This window comes from Lathyrus oleraceus, chromosome 6, assembly GCF_024323335.1.
Source record: "Lathyrus oleraceus cultivar Zhongwan6 chromosome 6, CAAS_Psat_ZW6_1.0, whole genome shotgun sequence".
NCBI classification, from domain to species: domain Eukaryota; kingdom Viridiplantae; phylum Streptophyta; class Magnoliopsida; order Fabales; family Fabaceae; genus Lathyrus; species Lathyrus oleraceus.
In genome coordinates this window covers 49,186,616-49,203,678 of record NC_066584.1, presented here as the reverse complement: position 1 = coordinate 49,203,678, position 17,063 = coordinate 49,186,616, and the positions used below count along the sequence as shown (strand labels likewise).

The 17,063-nt window shown below is 35.3% G+C and overlaps 1 protein-coding gene across 1 annotated transcript; it reads right to left on the bottom strand.

Moving 5' to 3' along the window:
* Window positions 1–6,176: 6,176 nt before the first annotated feature.
* Window positions 6,177–15,733, bottom strand: LOC127093935 (LEAF RUST 10 DISEASE-RESISTANCE LOCUS RECEPTOR-LIKE PROTEIN KINASE-like 2.5). The gene is made up of 3 exons (XM_051032824.1): window positions 14,746–15,733; window positions 8,254–8,413; window positions 6,177–7,370 (listed from the first exon to the last, which is right to left on the bottom strand). The coding sequence occupies exons 1-3, from the start codon at window positions 15,610–15,612 to the stop codon at window positions 6,253–6,255; spliced, it is 2,145 nt and encodes a 714-aa protein (XP_050888781.1). The 5' UTR covers window positions 15,613–15,733; the 3' UTR covers window positions 6,177–6,252.
* Between the last annotated feature and the right edge of the window lie 1,330 nt (window positions 15,734–17,063).

Here is a 17,063-nt window from a genome sequence, read left to right as displayed (position 1 = left end):
AATGTGAAATACTCATACCTTAAAAGAAATGCCTGAAATTTTTTGAGCTTATTATAGACATGTTGATGGTGATTTACATATAAAGTTTGTGGTTTTTGGATACCTGAGGAGTGAGATATGATTTTTTTAATCTAGGTGTGACAATTTGTGTCACACCTAGCTAGGTCAACTTTCTGAATTTATTTGCCTGACCTATGATTGTTGAAATGGATTGAAATTTTACATGGATGATTATTGACATGTTTAGATGTTATGTGAATTTTTCTGGATTTTTCCATGGCATTTTCAATTTGATTGATATTTTTCTTCACTGTATGTTCATTGTGCAAGCTTGTATGACACATGTTTGTATATCTTGTGTGAAATTCTCGTATGGTTTTGGATAAATGTGAAATTTGGTATGCTGATTGTAGACACATTGTAGGACATCACTGTTTTGGTCCCATTCATTTCTTAATTGTTCTCACTCTGTTATGAATTTTTGAAGTGAATGTATGTGTTGATACCTTGAATTGGCTTACATAAGTGTGTCTGTATTTCTTGATTTTCATTGCCCTAGTTCCTTTTGTCCAATTGAGCTGAAAATTGACATGCTATACCTTGAATATGTCTTGTTTAGGTGTGAATTATTTGAGGATTTTTGGAATTGTTTTGGTATGCTTTTGATGGAAGTTATTCTGTTTGGACATTGGATGTTGCATTTGACCTAGTTTGACTTGTTTTGGTCATGAAATGAATATGGTGAATGATATGAGTATGGGATCAATTGCATTTGCTTTCTATTTGCATTAATTTGGTTTTGGTTGAGAATTGTTTGCTGTTTAGAATTTTTTCTCCCTTTTGGACCCTAGGCTTGGCCTAGTGGTCTAGTTTCTCACATTTGGTGTGGATTTTCAGGATGAAATGCATAATGCTCAAGGAGAATGCTTCAAGTCAATTAAATTGAGATTGTTGGATGTTTTGAACTAATTTGACTTTGTTTTGTAGGTTGTGAAGCTTGAGCTTGAGCTTATAGCTTGCATTTGTGTGCACTAATTTGTGTTGCTTAATCTGTATAGTCTGACTGATTAACATTTGCTGTTTATTGTTGTCTGGCTGAGTACTGATGATACTTGATTGATTTCAGGTACATTTAGTCGCTTACAGTTCTTTAAGAACTTGCTTGCTGCTGCTCGGTTTTTAAACCACTTGAGGTAGGACTTCTATTCTTCATGTAGTCTGGGAGACCCGGCCTGTTACTTGGCCGGGCAAAATGTCTGAAGTCCTCCTTAAGAGGCGATGTTTGTGATTGTTTAATATTGTGCCTAAGCAGGTGAAGTCCTCTATGAGGCAATTGGTGGAAGCCAAGGGATATGCAATCTATCCCCCACTACTCTGTGAGTCGTCCCTCTGCTCACACGGCTGTGTGTTGATGCATTGGGACACAAACCCAAGATCTCGTGCTGTTGCACAATCGAGTCAGAGTCTTTGAGCGTAGAAGGGTCCCTCCATTCTGGACCCACGCTCCTTTGTCTGAAGCTCTCCCTGGCCAGGGATAAGAGCTGTGAGGTCTCATCCTCACTTCACCTTTCATCTGCTTCACCTTAGCCTCGTAATGGCAAGGTTAAGAGCGAATACTACACATGTACAGATGACTTGCTTCGGCAGTCAAACCCATTGTTTGAGCCTCACTTGATTGGTTATAGTGTGTGCTATGTGAATATTTGCTTGAAATGCTTGTTTTGATCTGTATGCTTGTATGCTTGCTTCCTGGATAGGAGTAGCTTGCAGTTGTGCAAGTAGGTAGAAACCTCAACGTAGGGTAATGATGCATGACAACACTAGGCTCGAGTCCAGCTCCCTGGTAGTGTGTCTTCCCTCGGTTTCTGGCTAGGTTTTCTTTCCCTTTAGGGGGAACTACATCGCCCTGATCCTCGTTCCAGACGAGGTATGTAGGCAGGAGGTCGTGCGAGACCTCTCCGGGCACCTTTTTTTCTTTTTGTGTGTGTTTACTTGTTATCTGATTGTGTGTTTTGGTTCGGATGCCGACGTAAGCCCAGTGATTGGCTGTCGGGCTCCACGTTTGCCCTTTTGAGTGTGTTTTGGTTCGGATGCTGACGTAATTCCATCAAGTGGTTGTCGGGCTCCATATTTGCCATCTGTTTGTGCGTTTTGTGTTGTTTGGCGTGCGTGAGCCGAACTACAGTGGCTCTGATTCTCGTTCCAGACGAGATATGTAGGCATAGGATGCGATGTCCTATCGAGCTCCCTTCTCTTAACCCCACCTGCGTTTCCCTGTGTGTGTGTGATGTTTTAGCAACCTTTTCTTTTCTTAGAACGTGGATCCCGTCGAGTACGACGGACGTGAGGGGTGCTAATACCTTCCCCTTGCGTAACCGACTCCCTTACCCTTTCTCTTTGGTCGCGAGACCATTTCCTTTCCAGGTTTCTCTGAGCGTTTCCTTTCCCTATCTTGGGATAAATAACGCGCAGTGGCGGCTCTGTGTTGTGTTTTTTATTTGAGCTTCGCCAGTTGTTTTTCGCGGATGCGACACTGTTTTGCTACAAGCATGGGGATGGTCAAGACTACCGTCTCTAGCACCGGTCAATAACAACCCCTTCACTTTTCCATATGCAAAAAAGTAAGTTGTTTAAATTGCTATATCTTTACTTCCTTCCTTACAGTTTATTACCCATAACTAATTTATTTTAACTTTTTGGTGTAGATGGTCGGCACGTGGTATGAATTACAGCAGATGTCCGAGACACTGTATTACTCAATATCGCAACCTGTTGGATCACCTTCGACCAGCAGACGTAAGAAAAATAATTTCATTATTTCTTCATATTATGTTGACTTTTTCTACATTCATTTAAATCCTATCGTCTTTAACATTTCAGTTCATTTGGCGTCCATACCTTAATATGGATCATGAGCATCAGATCAACCCTGAAGACGCAGCCGTATGGACAACATGCACACCGATAATACGGTTCACAACAGTGGAGCTGCACAACACCAATCGTGTGAAGCTGCAGTTTGGTATGGTCCAGAATATCCCAGATCCCCCAGCTAGCCTAGGAGAATGGCATATGCGTAAAGTGAACGACCAATGGAACTACAACCCTTGGCAAACCTTCGCAAGATCAGAGTGTCGCAAGTGGAAGCACCGTCATGACCATGTCTTAACTGACGCAGTCATGCCAAATGAGGTAAAACCAAGTCGTACTTATATGGCTTGGTATAGATCAGTTGGATTTCAATTCATCGCCGATGATATGTACCTCTACGACCCACGCCAGACAAGTTACACACAAGAAGGATCAACATCTAACCCCCAACAACATTCTCAGCCCGGTTACTCACAACCACCTATCCGACAAACTTTCTGTTCCACAAACACACAAACATACAACCAAAACATGCCATTCACCCAACCCCAAAACCAAGAACATCCCCCATACCACCACCAACAAATGGACCATCAACCTTCGACCGAACATCGCTTCGCACCCACACCATCACCCTACCAAAGTCGCCTTAGCCAAAACACTAACCGCCCCATCACCTACCGTAGCCAAGAACCCCAAACATCACAATACCAAAACATCCCACAACCATATCTCTTCCAAACACCCCAACAACCTTTCCAACCTTTCCTAGACCCATCATTGTCACCCATGTCTCCCTTCAACCGTCCCGGTCGCCCATCCATGAGTCAACCACACCCCAACTTCTCTGGCATGGGTCATGAGCTCAGCTACGCCGGTACACCATCATTGAATACTGAAGACTATGCTGAGTTGGCTGAATACCTCAACGGATCTTCTCCTGTAGGAGGTAATGACGCTCCTGGACCATCAAATGAACAAACACCGGTGCAAAATCGTCAACGTGGGTTAGGGCCAAGGGTTAGGGTAGCTAGGGGATGTGGGACCGGAGGTCGGTTAGGTGATCCCGGTCATCACCATTAGGATTCTTTGTGTAAAATCCAAATTTTATTAATATCAATTCGTATTATGTCAAATTTATCTTTGTGTAAACTCCAAACATTAGGTTTCTTTCATAATTCTAAAATAAACACATATCATAATACAAAAATTTATAGGTCAGAAACCCTAATTCAAGGACTTGTTATTGTTATGTTGAAGGGCTTGAATTTGGTCCCTTTTGGCAAAATTCACATACACATGTTTTGACAGAAACCCTAATTTTGGGTCAAGTTCGCAAGGACCTACCTCACTCATTTTTAATTATTTTGAGGTGGGACCAAGTGCATTGGAAAATTTAAGATGTCTACTTCACTTGTTATGTTGGACAAAAATTCATAACTCTAACACAAACACATGCAATAATACAAAACATTATAGGTCAGATAACAGATAAAATGTCAAAGAGTCCAAGTTCAGGTGCCCATACCTTTCTCATAAAAATTGCAAATGATGCAAAACTTTAGTCCAAATTCATTATCTTGAAAAGATATACAACTTTTATGTTGAAGGTTTTGTCATTTGAGGCTTTTATCATTCAAACTAAAGGGCTTGAAGTTGGTCCCTTTTGGCAAAATTCACATACACTTGTTTTGACATAAACCCTAATTTTGGGTCAAGTTCGCAAAGACCTAACTCACTCATTTTTAATTATTTTGAGGTGGGACCAAGTGCATTGGAAAATTTAAGATGTCTACTTCAAATGTTATGTTGGACAAAAGTTCATATTCCTAAAATAAACACATGCAGTAATACAAAACATTATCGGTCAGATAACAGTTCAAAAACTCAGAAGTCCAACTTCAACTACCCATAACTTTCTCATAAAAAATCCAAATGATGCAAAATTTATATCCAAATTCATTGTCTTGAAAAGATCTACAACTTTCATGTTGAAAGTTTTTTCATTTGAGGCTTTTTTAAGGGAGGCGCCAATTGGATTGGCGCCCCCTCTTAAAAATTACACATAGGCGCCAATTGGATTGGCTAGGGCAGGTGCCCTAGCCAATCCAATTGGCGCCTCCTTGCAATTTTTAAGAGGGGTTGCCAATCCAATTGGCGCCTCCTCCTAAAAGTGGGGTAGATTGGGAAATTTTTTGAAAACTGGATTATTTTGGGAATTTTTTCGAAAAAGTGGGTTATCTCGGTAAATTTGCCTTTTATAAAAGGTGTGTCGATATATACACTTTTTTTCATTCTTATAAACATATTTACAATACTTTTCGTAAAAAATGGTTTGTTTTTCAAACTGCTAGTTTATAAAAGTACTATTAAAATGGTTAATTTTTTTGGTATTCTTTTTATTGTTTAAATTGCTTTTATAGGAAGCATTATAAATTTCTTAAAATAGTTTTTACAAAAATTATTTTAATTTTAATATTAAAAGTGTTTTCTTAAGAAAGTGCAGTTGTTTTTTGTCTATTTTATTTTTAAACAACACTTTTATCTCAGAGTGATCTTCAAGAGGTGCGTTCAAAACATAGTGAATTAAACAAAACTCTAATTGATTATCTTGATCAATTAGATAGTCTAATATTTTAATCTCTTGTTTGGGATCTATATATGTAGTTTTCTTTCGTTTTAAATAATTTTTTAATTCCATTCGTCCGATAGCATTTTAAAATTGAAAAACTTTGAAAATACGATTTTGCTTCGCAAAATCACTAATCAATCCCCTTCTAGATTTGATAAACTATACCGATACATTTTTCTTTAACAAATAATAAAAAAACTACTCAAGCTTACTCGAAGTAAAAAAAGATTAAAATTTAATAACTATGACGTATATATTTAACAACAATTTAAACTTGCTGATAATAAAAAATAAATTGAGAAAACATATAAGTAATTATTTGAGGTATACATAATATTAAATATAATATTATTTAGTGGTTAGGACCCTTAGATCCTAAAATAACTCCAGTGTTACAGAATGATGGAAACAATAGGAAAAAAATGGCTTGATAATAAATATTTGAAATCTAGGAATAGGAACCTAAGTGGATGTCAAATTTCAACTTCAAACACGCATTTATAAGTTTGGAAATTAACAAGTAGTCAATTTCAATATTCATTTAATTGCATATGTTTTATTTTATGTTTTTCATTGCTAATGATCAGTTTATTAAAGTAATCTTAATATGAAAAAATTTCAATGTACTGATTGATTAAAAAAAGTGTACTCAGTGGTCTTTACATAGACCTAGTTGATAAAGTTGAAAAAATTGAAACCTAAAAAGAAAAAGAGTTTGTTGTAATAAACATATGAACTTAAATAATTTGTTAATCAAGAGAAGACCATGAACTGTTGGTATTATCGTCTCTAACATCCTCAGTTGGTAGATCGTTTGCATAAAGATAAGGTTTATTAGGCATCTTCAAATCCATATCTTCATCTTCAAGCATCTCTAACACTTTATCCATTGGAGGACGATCGTCAGGTTTTGTCTGAATACACCATAATGCCACATTCATCATTTTCTTTGCCAGTTTCGCTTCTTCATTCGTGTCATTCTCAATTGTTACTTCCATTCCATCACGCAACTGATCATAAATCCAGAAAGGGAAATAAATTTGACTGGATTGCTCAGCCAATGCATTCAAGTTCTTCCTTCTACTAGCCATCTCCATTAACAACATCCCAAAGCTATAGACATCAGCTTTGTAGGATATTGTCCCAACATTTCTGTAGAATAGCTCAGGTGCCATGTATCCAATAGTCCCCCTTGCTGCAGTTAATGTCACAATGCTTTTATCTGTAGGACAAAGTCTAGCTAGTCCAAAATCAGAAACTTTTGGATTGAAATTTTCATCCAGAAGTATATTATGAGGCTTTATGTCGAAGTGCAAAATCTTCATATTGCATCCATTATGCAAGTAATCAATGCCTCGAGCAACTCCAAGAGAAATGGAATACAATTTTTCACAAGTCAAGGAATATTTCTCTTCAATATGAGAATGTATGTACTTTTCAAGTGATCCATTAGGCATAAACTCATATATAAGAGCACGTTTTGACCCCTCTACACAAAAACCAACGAGTTGCACCACATTAACATGGTGAATCCTACCAATAGTAGCAACTTCATTAACAAAATCTTGACCGTTGGACTTGGCTTTGTCCAATAATTTGACTGCTACAAGACGACCACTTCGAAGTTGTCCTTTAAAAACAAATCCATAACCTCCCTGACCTAGTTTTGTTTTGAATTTTTCGGTTATCTTTTTTATGTCTCTGTACGAGTATCTTATAGGTATGATGTTATTGTCACTTTGCAGAAAATCTTCTATTCCATTATATATAGATAAATGTTTCTGTCTCCATTTGTAGACTAATAATACAACAATGCATGGCACTCCAAAAACAATTTTAACACCACTTAGACAGCCAAGAAACATACCTATAAAGAAATGAAATTTTAAAAATTTGAAAATTTTGAATATGTACACAAGAACCTTTTATTTAAATTTTATATAAATGACATTGTAATTTAATTAAATCAGCTCAATTATTAGTTTTGTATAAATATCCGATTACAATGATGAGTTTTAAACTCACAATATTCTTTAAGAGAGAAATTATAATTATTAGACAATTAGATAAAATAATAAATAAATAAATAAATAATTAATGTAATTATCTTGTTTAGTCTGTCACTGAATCAGTATTAAATTAAAACGACTTCAATTTTTTTCTTTTAGATTTTGTTTATGTTTGATAGGTATTAAATTAAGATTAAAAGAGTATAACAGTAGAAAATAAAATATAAATAAAATAAGTTTTATCATTTTAAGTCTGTAAAATATATTATGAAAATAAATTTATCAAATAATATTTTTATTTTCTCTTTTTCGAAACAATTTTAATATTTGAGTTTATCAAATAATTTTTATATATTTTATAAATAATTTGTTAAATTTAATTAAAAAATCTGGGGAAATTACATTAACTTCCTCCAAAATCTATTAAAATAACAGTAACACTCTCTATAATTTTAAAAAATATATTAAAGTCCCTTGAAATTACATATACCAACATATTTTTTACTAACAAACAAAATTTATGTATAAATATCATTTATAGTTACGATTTTCACTATCATTAAAAATAGAGGGGAATGTCGTTGTTACCGGAGATGTCATGTCAATGGCAATTTTAACAGAATTTAAGAATTTTCCAAAAAAGACTTTTAAAAACTAAAGTAAAATCCTTTTAAGCTAATCATAAATCTCACACTTTACAAAGTATGCATTAAGTTGATTTAAGAGAATGCGAGAACTTACCGATATAAATCAAGATAGTAGGGACAAGCAAAGCCAAAAAACTCCCGTTTTCTACAATAACAAAGTAGATAATTAACAAACAAATTACCAACAATGCACCTAGTTTGATTTTTTTATTTAAAATACCTTTATACACATGTACCTTTATACATATGGAATATAACCAATTAAAATTAAGGTTTAATTTTTTTTTTAATCATATTTTAACTTCGGAATTCATTTGGGTCCATTAACTCTTAATTCTTCGAAATGTATCGAGTTAGTCATTTTTATCATTTTGAAGAGTTAATGATTAATATTAGCCTAAAATTAATTTTACCTACATGTGTATATAACAAAATTTACCATCGAAAGAACAATTTTCTACTGTCTAAGAATCAAGTCTGGTTGATGGATTCCTTACCATCAATCGATAAAGTCTACTATCTAATAGCTCAACAAGAAACACCACACCTACACCTACACACCCGTGATTGATGAATTTACTATTCTCAACAATGCTTATGGTGCTAAGAAAGGCCATGGTCGAGGAAGACGTTCCAATTATGAAAACAATACCAGGAACACTTCAAGGTACTACACTAATCGTAGAATTTATGGACACATAATTGAATTCTATTATCAGAAACATGGTCATACTTTTGTTAACAAACCTTCGTCTTCTTCTAATGCATACATTTGCAATACAAATGATTCTCTACAAATAAATTCTATTTCAGACACAAGTAAGCAAGATCCTAGTGTTTTAAGTCTAACTCAAGAGAATATGACTTGTACATCCCGGAAATTTATGTTAACCGATTGATATGTAATATCGAAAGGAGTCGGTAATGAAGTAGAAATGATTCGGATGAAAGGCGAGTATTAATTAAAGCGAGAATATTTATTTGCTTAGGGGATCTGAGATATAACCCGACCTAAGAAGGCATCGACTTGTTAGGTTGAGGGTCCTGAAGGGTCGAGGTGGTGAGTCTTGCACCATGGGGTATTGAACCCAGATAAGTCGAGATAATGATCGGAGGATCACCTCGAGAAACGGTTTTGAAAGGTGAAAGGTCATAACAGCCCCATAATGAAAGAGACGCTACCAGTCACTAAGAAGTGAAATTGAATAGGCAAAGCGTCGATGATTTCTAGCATTTGAATGCCGAAAGAAAGAATGACTCTTCATAATTGATGGAGGCACCGAATAGGCCTATAAAAGGACTTGAAGAAGTGAAAGGAGGGACCTCAGAAAAAATACAAAAAAAAAGACATTTAAACCAATCATTTTAGACCGGATACTACGAAACTCAATCTTTTAGTGTTTTTAGCAAGAACGTGACCATATTATATGTTTTCTCCAACAAGCAAATTTGATACCTTCAACTAGTCTTGACAGTGGTTCATGTTCTAATCAACTCAATACTTCTATTTCAACTCATTCTGGTCCTTCATCGCATGAGCATCACTCATAATGTATTCTTAGTGATATTATTTGTTGTGTAAATAACAATTCAAATTTATAGCTTCTTGATTCAAGAGAAAATGGGCACATTTGTTTTTCTAAGAATTTTTTTGGATACTTTTATTGCATTAGGCCCTCTGAAGCACGCGTATTCCATTTTAGATAAAGTATTGGTACCGAATACGTATCGGGTACCGGTACTCGTACGGTACGCGAACGGTACACACCGAAGCCGTACCAATTTTTTTTATTTTTTTTAAAAGTTGGTACACCAACCGGTACACATTTGGTTATTCTATTTAAAAATAAAAAAGCTCTTTCACAACCAAATTATTCATCTTCTGTGGAGAGAAATTGGAACACAATTAGATTTATTCACTTATTGAAAAGGAATAGGTTCAATTCAAAGAGGCCTGAGGATTTAGTTTTTGTTCATACAAATCTCTATCTTTTCATATTAAGGTTTATAATGTTGAAGCAACAAAAAGGTGGATATTGGTGGAGATGAATGAGATCTATTTGATGTAGTTGATATTTTTGAATTTAGTCTTTCTCTCGATAAACTTGGACTAGAAGTCGTTCTTTTTAATGACATGAAAAGGAAAATATTAATATTCAGCCATGATATCATGATTTATGCATACTTTTTAAGTGTGATTTATTTATGTTATTGTGCAAATATTAATTTTTTAAAAATAAATTATTTTATAAAATGTTTTTTTGTTATTTAAATAATATAACTCCTTTGTTATTTTTATAATTGTATTTAAAAAAATTATATCAACGTACTCGTACCTTAGTTTTTTTTATAAAATACTGTATTCTGTACCAGTACCTATATCGGATACTGGATACGTATCCGTACCTATGCAACACAGATTAGGTTTATTAAAAGCTAGGTAGACCTCTTTTATATCACTCCAAACTACTAAAAGACTAATGGTCTTATGCTCTCAATTATGCCATTTTTCTAATCAATAAAATCACCACACATATACTCCAAAAAATCTTCCTATAACCTTCTTTTATGATAAAGGACCCGACCTTAATGATTTTAAAGTTTTTGAATGTCTAGTGTATGCCTCAACTCTTCAATCACATAGAACAAAATTAGAAGCAAAAATTAAAATATCAGTTTTCTTGGGTTATAAGGCAAGTTTCAAAGGGAGTATTCTTTTTTACCTTAACACCAAAGAATTGGTCATTTCAATACACACATCCTTTCATGAACATGTTATTCCTTATCACACAACCAACTCTTCTCTAGCCATCAAGTGAAGTCTCTAACCAACACAAAACTCAATTCATCCAACATCTCAAATTTCTTACATACTCTAAAGTAACTCAGCTGAATTACCTTCTAACACCGTACATCCATCATCTACGCCTAATTTCAACATTCACCCTCAATAAATCATCCTTGATGATGATAATTGTTAAGAATATGTTATCGACGATTATCATCATCATCGATGGGTTTATACAAATAACACTTGGGACATTGTTCCTTTACCTCCAATTGGCGTCATGCGATGGTGGAAGAAATGACTGCATTGCATTCAAATAACACTTGGAACATTGTTCCTTTACCTCCAGACAAAACTATAGTGGGCTGTCGATGGGTTTATACAGTGAAAATTGGACCAGATGGTCAGATTGATCGTTTTAAAGCTCGTTTGGTAGCCAAGGGATACACACAAATATTTGGCCTTGATTATGGTGACACCTTTTCTCCAGTGGCCAAGATTAGTTTAGTCCGTCTCTTCCTTGCATTGGCTGCTATTAATCATTGGTCGCTTCATCAGTTGGATATTAAAAATGCATTCTTACACGGAGAATTGGAGGAGGAAGTGTATATGGATCAACCTCCAGGTTTTACTATTCCTGGTAATTCAAGATTTGTTTGTCGGCTCAATCGATCACTTTATGGGCTAAAACAATCTCCACGTGCTTGGTTTGGTCGCTTCAGCTCTGCCTTGATACAGTTTGGTATGACTAGATGTGAAGCAGATCATTCTGTTTTCTTCCTTCACTCTTCCAACGGACAACACATCTTTCTTGTGGTTTATGTTGATGACATTGTTATCACTGGAAACGATACAGACGGTATTCAGCGACTCAAAACTCATCTTTTTAAAAACTTTCAGACAAAAGATTTGGGTCCACTCAGATACTTCTTAGGTATTGAGGTTGCACAGTCCTCATCAGGCATTGCAATTAACCAACGTAAGTATGAATTAGACATCCTAACTGAAACTGATATGCTTGACTGTCGTCCGATTGATACTCCTATGGATCCCAATGTCAAGCTTCTTCCGGGTCAGGGGGAGTTGTTGAAAGACCCGGGAAGATATCGACGTCTAGTGGGTAGACTCAATTATCTTACCGTCACCTGACCGGATATTACTTTTGCAGTGAGTATTGTGAGTCAATTCCTTAATGCTCCTTGTGATACTCATTGGAATGCCGTTATTCGGATTCTCAGATATATAAAGAATGCACCAGGAAAAGGCCTATTATATGAAGATAAGGGTGATGCTAAAATCACTTGTTACTCAGATGCAGCTTGGGCAGGATCACCGTCGGATAGGAGATCCACTTCTGGATATTGTGTTCTTATTGGAGGAAATATGATCTCATGGAGAAGCAAGAAACAAAACACAGTTGCATTATCTAGTGCTGAAGCTGAATATCGGGCTATCGCAGCAGCCTCAAAAGAACTTGCTTGGCTTAAGAATTTGCTCTCAGAACTTAGGTTCGGTGACCTTTAGAACACAAAACTCATATGCGATAATCAAGCGGCACTCCACATTGCGTCCAATCCGGTTTTCCATGAACGGACCAAACACATAGAAATAGATTGTCACTATGTAAGAGACAAGGTACTGTCGGGAGAAATAACCACGGAATTTGTCAAATCTGAAGATCAATTGGCTGATATGTTTACCAAGTCTCTCAAGGTTTCTCGAGTGAATTATATTTGTAACAAGCTCGGATCATACAATATATACGATCCGGCTTTAGGGGGAGTGTTAAGAATATGTTATCGACCAATTAGTATTGATTGATATTCAATTAGTCATAATTGTAATTGATATTATTTCATATTGTATATTCCCTATTTGCATATAAATATACACCATGTGTGATCATATTAGACACACAGAGATACAATTACAATAATAATGATGATGACATAAAAGCCATTCCCAAACCACCTAATACAACTGAACAAACAAACCACCATATTTCTGAGCCACCTGATACAACTGAACAATCAAACCACCATATTCCCACCATCAAACATTCTACTTGAAATAAATACCCTCCTTCATACCTAAAAGATGACTTCTACAGTTCATTGCCTGATTCACCAAATTCACCGTCATAATGTACTAACTATCATCTTTTAAATTACATGTCTTATTCATCCTTGTCTACTTTATACAATCATTTGTCATGTCCATTAAGCCACTTCATGAACCAAGGACATATGGTGAAGCAAGAAAATTTGAATGCTGGAATCAAGCAATGCAAGTTGAATTATCAGTTCTTTAAAGAACTGGTGATTGGGAGATTGTTGATTCAACACCCAACATTAAAGTTATAGGTGTCTTGTTGGAAGAGATCTCCACCTTACAGCCACAAGACATGGCATCACCGTGATTACACAATAACTATGTTTGTTCCTCACCAATCCCTTCATTAATCATTATATAAAGCGGCCACTAGAACACTAAGGTACCTAAAAGAATGTCCTTCTCGAGCTATATTGTTTTCAAGGGATTCACATCTTTAAATCATAGGTTTATTTGGATGTTGATTGGGTATGATGTGTAGAAACATGAAGACCTATCTCAATTCAATATTTCTTCATTGGCAAGTCTTTAATTTCACACTAAATAGAAATTAATGGTCTCAAGATCGTCTTCAGAAGCCGAGTATCGAAACTTGCATCTGCCACTTGTAAATTGCAATGACTTGTATATCTACTCAATGATCTCTAAGTCAAATGTCACAAACTTGTTGTTCTTTATTGTGACAACCTCAATGCCATACACATTGCAGTCAACCCTATTTTTCACGAGAGAATAAAGCATTTTGAAATTGATTCTACATTGTTCATGAAAAGTTGCAGGCCAATGTTCTTAAGCTATTGGTTTCCTTTAAAGATCGAGTGGTTGACTTCTTCACTAAGCCACTTTTATCTAACCTATTTCATCTTCTTGTATACAAGTTAGGATTGATTAACATCTATCTTCCAAGTTATGGGGGATATCAGACCATACATAATTTTCTCATGTAAGTAACAAGTTAGATCAATTAACTTATTACATAAACTACATAGTTTGTTAAATGTTACTCCCTCCGTCTCAAATTATAAGTTGTTTTGCATCTTTTACGTAAATTAAGAAATATAACGATTGTTGTATGAAAAAGACAAATTATGCATGACTTTACAATATTGTCATTCATTTATTATAGATGAAAGAGAAATTTAAAGAATTGTAAGAAGAAATAATAATAAATGATAGAGTATGTTAGAAAAAAAGTCATTAATATTGTACTGAACAAATATTTTTGACAAAATAACTTATAATTTGGGACAGAGGGAGTAGTTAGGTAATTATTAGCTTGTTAGAGACTATACTATTGTATAGCAGTCCCGCTCAAAACTTTAAAAAACAGTCACGGTCGCATCTCAGTTGCGTAAATGTTTTAGTATTTCCGACCAATACAAGTGCCAAAACACTTATTGTCTGAAATCAGCATAAGTTATTCTTTTAATATAAAAAGAGTAAAAATAATATTGATAGCCACACCTTCCAAAACTGTTATTTCGGCGACCATTTTCGGGGCTGGAGACACTTTTTTTTAAACCGTAGTCCCATTATAACTAACTTGATCCATATACCTTGCTATTTAAGCAACCTTGGTTCATCATTTTCTAAAAGTTTTCTATTTCCATAACATAATAACTTAATAACTTAATTAAAACTAATACTTCAATTTAAAAATCAAATTAACTACATTAATTAACTAACCAAATAAAATAAAATTGAGAAAGGTTGAGTGGTTTGAAGCAAATTACCATTATGTCTACAGCGACGTTGGCTATTGTCATCGAGGTATGAAAACCATCCATCTTTACAAAGACTGTTGGACCATGAAAGCTCAAACCCATAAAGCATCATTCGGCGTATGTCCGTACAAGAAATGTTGCTGTTGTTGCCATCTTGTAAATCCCAAGAAGTGAGATACATAAACTCTATACGACACCCGTCTTCCAGCCCCAATCTAGAAAGAGATTTTTGATATCCAAATTTAATAGAAGAATTTCCATGCTGCGGATACGAATCACTAATGTTGATACAGGTAGGAGCAGGAAAGTAAATATCTGAAGAATATTGGACACGATTTGGACAGTTTACATATAAAATAGGTTCTACCATTGATTTAAAGCGATCCCCATACACTTGGTACGGCGAGGTTATGAAGTTGCCGGAAGTGAAATTATAGGATCCTAGAGGATGAGGGGGGACAGAATAGCTGGAGTGGTTGAAATCCAACAGTCTTATGGTGAAGTTGTTGTAATTAATCGATTGAACATAGTATTTGCCAAATGGTTTATAGTACAAAATCAATTGGTTGTTGTTCTCGCAGGATAAGATGTATCTTTTGTCACCGCAGTGTTTGGGACTGTTTTTCAGCCGGAATGGGTGGGTTATGTTATGGACACCGCACCTTTGAGAACATGATTCTTGTTGTTCATCACCATAAGATTTGTACGAGAGTATTAGCAAAAACACTACGATTACACGGTTTAATGTTGCAAAGAATGTCATTTTTGTTTTCCGATAAGTGGCAGATTCCGCTGTATGCACACTGGAAATAAATAAAGGTACTATCATCGAAGCTGCTTTAATCAAACTCAAAGACTATGTCAACTGTAGAAAAAAGTAAGACTTTTTCGAGTCTTGGGATTAATAAATTCTGATAGATGTTGATGGAAGTTGATTAAGTGTATATTTGGAAGGATGATTAATCACGGTGTTGAAGGCACCACATATATTGAAATAAATGTATATATACCATTACACTACATTGGTTCAATTCAATTTTGACGTAAGCTCTTATGTCACTTATTAAAAATTTAAAATTAACTATAAGCTTTGTTATAATATAAAGTATGTCACATTGTGTTTCTCTATAAAAAAACTACGGCCTCTCTTATACCAGTGAGATAAGGTTACAAGAGGGTTAAAGTGACTGACTTTTTATGTCTTTTGAAATCTAGGTATTAGAGTTCTCCTTTTCTTATTTATCTTTTCTTATATAATAACTCTCCTATGCGGAAAGAAGACCAGGTTATTTAAATGTTAATCAATGGTCATAAACACAAGTAGTTATCAATTATGGGATTGAAAGACATCTTTGAACATTACGAAGTCACGAGAATAGAATGAATGCTCATAAAGGTGTGTCTGGTATTCACGTCTAATAGTCAGTAGCCATGGCAATATAATCCGTACCCGCGGGTACCAACCCGAACCCGTCCAGAAGTTGACGGGGAAACACCGCTTTGACTGGGTTTGGGTTTAGGTTTAGGTTTGGATTTGGGTTTTCCCCGATTTTAAAATATGGGGACGGGTCGGGTAATGGGGACACTAGTACCCACCTTGAACCCGTCCCTGAACCCGCCTTGTTTATTTTACTATGTACATTATTTTATTTTTTTATAATTTAAAATATTAAATATGTGGTCAATGTTTTGATATTTTAATTTGAATTTATTATTTAAAATATTTGAAATGTATGTATGTAATTTTTTTAGATTGTTTTATTTTATTATTTATAATGTAATTTTATTTTGAGAAAATAAACATTTCTATTAAAAAATTGATTTTACTAAATGAATGGTGGCAGAGCGGGGATACCCGAACCCAACCCAACCCGAACCCGTTTTGGACGGATTTGGATTTTGATTCCCCATCCTCGTTTGGGTTTAGGGCGGGGAACGGTGATTGTTTGAGGATTCGGATTTGGGTTTGGGAGAGGTAAAAATCGTCCCCGACCCGCCCTGTTGCCATGCCTAATAGTTGGGATAGGGTGCCCGAATGTATACAACCATCTTGCTCCTAAACCGTATCATGCTCAAAGTGCATCCCGCTGGATATCCCAGATAAGGTATCTAGGATGTACACAATCCCCCAAGCGTATAGCACAAAGGGCAAAGCCTATAAGGCTATTGAGTTAGTGGTCGTCCTTCTCTGGGATGGGAATCCGGGATGTATACAGTCTCCAAGCATGAGGCTTAAAAGGGTGAAGCGCTTAAGGATAATGAGTTATTGAATACCATTCC